Here is a 6,888-nt window from a genome sequence, read left to right as displayed (position 1 = left end):
CGAGACGTTAACTGAGACAGGGTCTTTGTCTCTGTGGTTGCCAGTCTCTGTTGCAGCAGAATGACAGCCAACCTTTCACCAGAACCTACTCGAGTTAAAAGCCTTACAGGGTCCCAGTCCCCCCAGTGAGCATCAGCATAAACTTACACCGACGCCCACACATCACTCATACTGTGAAGACTGCAAACAATAGGAAGGGTTTTACCCAAAGAGTTGTGGGAGTGTGGAACAACCTCCCCACCTTGATTGCAGGAGAGAGAGGGATGTTTCTCTGCCTGCTCTTGGATGGGTTAGTTTCCTAGCAACTGCCCCAGGGGAAACGGGCAGGACAGGCCCCTGAGCTGGCGCTGGGAACATCACGAGCCCACGGGCACAAACACCAGACTGAGGCGCTTTATTGAGCGTGGGAAACACTACAGAGGACACACACAGGCAGGGGCAGCGACCCTGGCCCCCTGGAGGGAGAGATGGCCCCCCGGGTACTGGGGAGCCTAAGGTCCAGTCCGGTCCTGGCTGGCCCACGCCCACAGGCCCGGCCGGCTCACAGCAGCTCCGACAGGACGTTGGAGGCCAGACTGCAGGTGAGGCCGGTGCCGTCCGGTTCAACGCTGAGTTTCCGCACCACACCGTCCTCCACCAGCATGACGTACCTGCGGGGACACACACAGAGCGTCACACTGCGGCCCGTGAACACTCGGACACACACACCCTGCAGAGAGTGACCACTTCAACACGCTGCTCCCCCAGTGGACACAGACCCGCCCGCTGTCCAGCTGTGTCCAGTCCCCACTCCCACACACTACACCCAGGGCATCTCGCCAACTGGTCAGCGGAGGCCACCACAGGCTGCCCTCTACCCCAGGGGACTGGTCAGCGGGGGGGACAGAGCAGCGAGAGCCCCTGGGGACTGGTCAATGACTCGCAGAGCGCCCCCCAGCCCAGCCCAGACCCACCTCTTGGACCGCGGGTTGCCCAGAACCTCCAGGAAGTGCTCAGTGTCCAGAACCAGGTCCACCGCCTGAGAGAGAGAACCAGCGGCACAGAGATCAGAACTTCACAGACGCCGAAATACCCCCCATTCCTGCCCCCCCCCCCCGCCGGCGCCCCCTGCTGCTCACCCTGGTGAAGGCGCCTGTGGGGTCAGCCAGCATCCGCACCTGCAGGGACAGACAGACGGCCGCGGGTCAGCGAGAAACTCCTGCGACAGTACCCCCTCGCCCCCTCGCCCCCCTGTGACAGTACCCCCCTCCTCCTCTCCCCCTCGCCCCCCTGACAGTACCCCCCTCCCTTCACCCTCGCGACAGTACCTCCCTCCCCTCCCCCCCTGACAGTACCCCCCTCCTCTCCCTTCACCCTCGCCCCCCTGACAGTACCCCCCTCCCTTCACACTCACCCCTGTGACAGTACCCCCCTCCTCTCGCCCCTGTGACAGTACCCCCCTCCTCTCGCCCCCCTGACAGTACCCCCCTCCTCTCGCCCTCGCCCCTGTGACAGTACCCCCCTCCTCTCGCCCCCCTGACAGTACCCCCCTCCTCTCGCCCTCGCCCCCCTGACAGTACCCCCCTCCTCTCGCCCTCGCCCCTGTGACAGTACCCCCCTCCTCTCACCCCTGACAGTACCCCCCTCCTCTCGCCCTCGCCCCCCTGACAGTACCCCCCTCCTCTCGCCCTCGCCCCCCTGACAGTACCCCCCTCCCCTCGCCCTCGCCCCTGTGACAGTACCCCCCTCCTCTCGCCCTCGCCCCTGTGACAGTACCCCCCTCCTCTCGCCCCCGTGACAGTACCCCCCTCCCCTCGCCCTCGCCCCTGTGACAGTACCCCCCTCCCCTCGCCCTCGCCCCTGTGACAGTACCCCCCTCCTCTCGCCCCCGTGACAGTACCCCCCTCCTCTCGCCCCTGTGACAGTACCCCCTCCTCTCGCCCCCCTGACAGTACCCCCCTCCTCTCGCCCCCGTGACAGTACCCCCCTCCTCTCGCCCTCGCCCTCGCGACAGTACCCCTCCCCTCACCTTGCCCTGGGCGCTGTGCTCCCGGCCCCAGGCCTCCATCACGAAGGCGTCGTTCACGGACACACACGCCACCTCCTGGATGCCCCGGGCGCGCAGCTGGTCCGCCTGCTGCACGAAGCCGGGCAGGTGAGTCTGCAGGCAGGGGAGAGGGGAATGAGGAGGAGGCTCTTCAACACCAACCCACCAGCAAGAACCTGGCTCCAGGTGTTTCAGAGTGTACTCCAACCCACTGCCCTATACGGCAGGGAAGTGTGGGGTCCCCTCACAGACCAGGGGTACACTCACCCCAGAGAAACTCTGCACATGGAGATCTGTAGAAACCTACCTGCAGAACCCTAAACAGACAATACACACTAGCCGAATATCTAACCAAGATAAATAACAGCAAACAGTGAGCCTGTCTCTCAATAATAATAATAATAAAATAATAATAATAATAATAATAATAATAATACAGTGTGTGATCTCCTGTCCCAGCCTGAGGAACAGACAGTGAGCCTGTCTCTCAATAATAATAATACAGTGTGTGATCTCCTGTCCCAGCCTGAGGAACAGACAGTGAGCCTGTCTCTCAATAATAATAATACAGTGTGTGACCTCCTGTCCCAGCCTGAGGAACAGACAGTGAGCCTGTCTCTCAATAATAATAATACAGTGTGTGATCTCCTGTCCCAGCCTGAGGAACAGACAGTGAGCCTGTCTCTCAATAATAATAATACAGTGTGTGATCTCCTGTCCCAGCCTGAGGAACAGTGAGCCTGTCTCTCAATAATAATAATACAGTGTGTGATCTCCTGTCCCAGCCTGAGGAACAGACAGTGAGCCTGTCTCTCAATAATAATAATACAGTGTGTGACCTCCTGTCCCAGCCTGAGGAACAGACAGTGAGCCTGTCTCTCAATAATAATAATACAGTGTGTGATCTCCTGTCCCAGCCTGAGGAACAGACAGTGAGCCTGTCTCTCAATAATAATAATACAGTGTGTGATCTCCTGTCCCAGCCTGAGGAACAGACAGTGAGCCTGTCTCTCAATAATAATAATACAGTGTGTGATCTCCTGTCCCAGCCTGAGGAACAGACAGTGAGCCTGTCTCTCAATAATAATAATAATAATAATAATAATAATAATACAGTGTGTGATCTCCTGTCCCAGCCTGAGGAATAGTGAGCCTGTCTCCCAGTAATGCTCCAGATGTCTGTTTGTAAATATTTTATGACCATGTCTTTATTGTAAATGTCTGTAGGTTGTATTTCTTTCGCTCTGGCAACGCGGATTGTACTCATAGGTCATGCCAGTGAAGCACCTTGAAGTGAACTGAGAGAGAGAGAGGGGAGGGGGCTCTGGGCCGTACCTTGGAGCAGCCGGGGGTGAAAGCCCCTGGCACTGCGAACAGGACCCCCTTCTTCCCCTTGAACAGCTGGTCCATCGCGACCTTCGACCCCGGGTCTCCCTCGTGCACCTCCACTGCGGGCAGCTTGTCTCCTACCTGGGAGAGAGGAGGAGGAGGAGGAGGAGGGGGGGGTGAGGAGACGGACACAGGGCGGCAGGACTGGGGCGCACCGACGCCACCTTTACACTGAGGGCGGTGGGTGCCGGGAACAAGCCGCCCACCCGCAGCGAGGGGTGCGCCCCTGAGCTAGCCGTCCTGCGGGCAGGAGGGGCGACACGGCGCCTCGGCGGAGGAGGGAAGGAATAGGAGGGGACACACGACGGGACCAGTAGGCGGAGAAAGGAGGAAGGAGACGGTCGCGTCCAGTAAATGAAAGGTTTCCGAGATGAGGAAACACTTCCACGCGTGATGAAACAGGAACGCAGAGCCGGATGCCAGGCGCGTTTAGAAATCAGTTTCTTCTTTTCGCGTGTTGAAATCTGGAGCCGTGTGCGGTGGGGCGGGGCGGGGTGCTGTGGGAGCGGCGTTGTGTAAGCGGCGCCCTGCGTCACATTATTATATATATGACATGAATTAGCACGGCCGGGATGAAGAAGGCTCGGGCGGACCGTGACGGGGCCGTGCGCTCGGCGTCGCCCTTCTCGTCCCGGCGCTCAGGGCTGGGTTGTCAGCTGTCGGGACTCCGGAGAAGTCTGGCGAAGTCTCGGCCCCGATACCGCCGCCGCCCACCGAGACCTGCACCGCCGGCAGCCCCGGTCCCCAACCCCCGCAGCCCGTGTCCCGCAGGCGCCGAGCGGGGGGCCGTGCGTGTCCCGCAGAGGCCGGGCTGGCTCTTACCTTGATGGGCATGTTCGCGACGGCAGAGGCGTGGAAGCGTCGTGCGGGCAGGAGCAGCGTTCCTCGGGCCAGCGACGCGAGAATCATGTTGCCGCCGCAGGTGCGCGTCTATATATAGCGACGGCGGATCTGGGCTCTGAGGAGGCGGGAGGAAAGGAGGAGGGGGGGGGGGGGCGTGAGGAGCAGAAAGACAACAAGAAGGAGAAACTACTCGCTAGCGAAGACAGTGCGTCCACCCCTGGTGACGGGACAAACTGCGAACTGGAAACCGGCGGCCATTTTGGCTCCGGCTGCGGAGCCGCAGCGCCCGGCCGTACTCCACCGCCGGAGCCAACATGGCGGAAGGAGGGGCCCAGTGCCGGCAGGCAGGCAGGCAGCAGGAGGTGCCCACCCCCACCAGGTGTGCGAGAGTTGCATCAGGCCTCTCGGGAGGAGCGGCAGGCCCGTGTGATGTACACACTGCGCCTGTTTGTACCCACAACAGGACCCGGGTCCGATTACTGCGCGCGGATCAGGTATCCAGCGGCCCCGGCGCGTCGGGCCTCTCGTTCAGACAGGCGTGCAAGGCGACAGGCAGCCCCCCACGTCTCCCCCACACACCCGGGGTCCCCCCCACGTCTCCCCCACACACCTGGAATTGTTTTAAAAAATTGTATTAAACGTATGAAGAATTTACAAATCCAACCAGAGGATCAGAAACAGGAACAAGGGGGAAAAAACAGGAGCAGTCAGCTGCCGGAGGGGATGAAGTAAATTGCGTGATCAGAGGGTGTTTTTTACAGATGTGTAAAATCAAATGTGCTCCTTGCTTTAGCATTTTTCACATCTTTTATGGAATTTAAATAGTGTTTCAACTCCACCTCAAAAGTACTATAAAGGGGAGTACTATTAGACCACTTTGAGTTGTGACTGTGAAGTTCACACAGAATGGCTAATAAATTTACTATAATGCATAGCAATACATTTATATTTACATCTTTATTTATATTCATAAGTGCGATAAGATTTTTCTGCGTACTGTTCTGTTCTAGTTTGTTCTTTGTGTGTCCGGACTGTGAGAAACTCTTTTAGCGCACCCTCACTGTACTGATTGTATTGTATGTATTGTACTATTATTATTATTATTATTATTATTGTATCATTCGTCACACTGCGGCTGTGTTGTCTGTGTAAAGCTGCTGTTGCACTGCAATTTCCCTCACGGGATCAATAAAGTATCTATAAATCAATGCTCTTTTTCCAATGTTTCTATTACATATTACCATAAAATATCGAAATCCTTAAATCTAAATAAGCACCTTTGACTGCCTGCAAACAAAACTCTGCACGTCCGTCCGGAACAGCTTCACAAACACCCGAGCAAGTAACAGGTTTATTCCAGGCGGAAAAGAGAGAACACACAACGTTCCGGCTGTGAGGCCTTCTTCAGGCGTGAGAGAAACGTTGCGTTTTCTCTCTTCTCTTCTCCACCTGGAATAAACCTGTTTCTTGTCCCCTTTGCAGCCTGACCCTGCGGACGCCGCTCCCCACCTGCGCTGCTTTACAAATTCCCCTCAGGTGCGCTGGGATTCCCGGAGCCGGTTGCCCTGGCGACCGCGTCATAAGCCCCGCCTCCCCGTGGTGATGTAATGACCCGCTTTCCTGGAAGGATGAGCCAGCGAGAAAATAAACGGCCCCGGATGACCGTTGCCGTGGTGACCGAGGAGGAAGGAGGAAGTGAAACTGGAGCCGCCGGCTCGGCGGGGAGAGACGCGGTGCCCCTGAGCTCTCTTTGTGGGTCAGTGGGCGCAGAGTGCCCCCCCCCCTCAAACACACGGGCGCGCGTTTCACCTCCAGCCTGGTGGTGTCCAGCTACACCTGCGGTGTTTTCTAACACACAGCCTGGCGGGTCTGGGGTTAATCTGGGCTGACCGGTCCCCCTGCACGCCTCTGGGCCGACTCGTTCTTGTCCGTAAACTAGTACCACTCAACTGCGGCCCACCACGCAGAGCAGGGCGGTGCTTTCAAACCTGGGAGCGGGAGGCCCTTCTGTACACAGAGGGTGGCGGGAGTGTGGAACAAGCCGCCGTGTCCATAGACGGACAGGTGTGTGCCACAGGACACCCCGATGTCTTTCAGGAGTCATCCGGATGAGAGCCGGGGACCAGTTAGCAGACAGGCTGAGGGGCTCCTCTCCTCTCCTGTTTCTCTGTTCGTGACTAGTGGGGACACGTCACCCCGACTGGAAGATTCTCTCCCGGTATTTACAGACGCGCTGCCCACACGCTCTGATGCGGGTGGTCACTCCCCTGTCCCTGTTACTGAGCCAGAGGTCGGGTCAGAGCCCAGCCTCTTGACGGAACCTTCCAGTTCCTCTGTAACTGAAACCCAAGCGCACCATTGTTCGAGAATCTTTTCCACAGCAGCCAGGAACGGGCGGAGGGAGGATCAGTTCCTGTAAGAGACTGGGTCGGGATGAGAAGGAACAGGTGAAGGTCTATTTCAGAATCGCCACTCAAAAACTCAACTCAACTGAGGCACGAACTAGGGCGGGAGCGGCGAGGGGCACAGAGCCCCAGAACCCGAATCCGGTACAATAACAGAAGGACAGACAATGAAATGTGGGCTATTTCGAAGTCGCCAATGTGAGATAAAAAGTCGCAATTGCGAGA

At 57.8% G+C, this 6,888-nt stretch overlaps 1 protein-coding gene across 1 annotated transcript; it reads right to left on the bottom strand.

Moving 5' to 3' along the window:
- Positions 1-379: 379 nt before the first annotated feature.
- prdx5 (peroxiredoxin 5) lies at positions 380-4,519 on the bottom strand. The gene is made up of 6 exons (XM_088609113.1): positions 4,238-4,519; positions 3,362-3,496; positions 2,009-2,140; positions 1,119-1,157; positions 954-1,018; positions 380-650 (listed from the first exon to the last, which is right to left on the bottom strand). The coding sequence occupies exons 1-6, from the start codon at positions 4,322-4,324 to the stop codon at positions 542-544; spliced, it is 567 nt and encodes a 188-aa protein (XP_088465239.1). The 5' UTR covers positions 4,325-4,519; the 3' UTR covers positions 380-541.
- Positions 4,520-6,888: the final 2,369 nt, after the last annotated feature.

The sequence above is a fragment of the Lepisosteus platostomus genome, chromosome 16 (assembly GCF_059453375.1).
Source record: "Lepisosteus platostomus isolate fLepPlt1 chromosome 16, fLepPlt1.hap1, whole genome shotgun sequence".
NCBI lineage: Eukaryota > Metazoa > Chordata > Actinopteri > Semionotiformes > Lepisosteidae > Lepisosteus > Lepisosteus platostomus.
The sequence above is the reverse complement of the archived record's forward strand: the minus strand, read 5'-3'. Positions and strand labels throughout refer to the sequence as shown.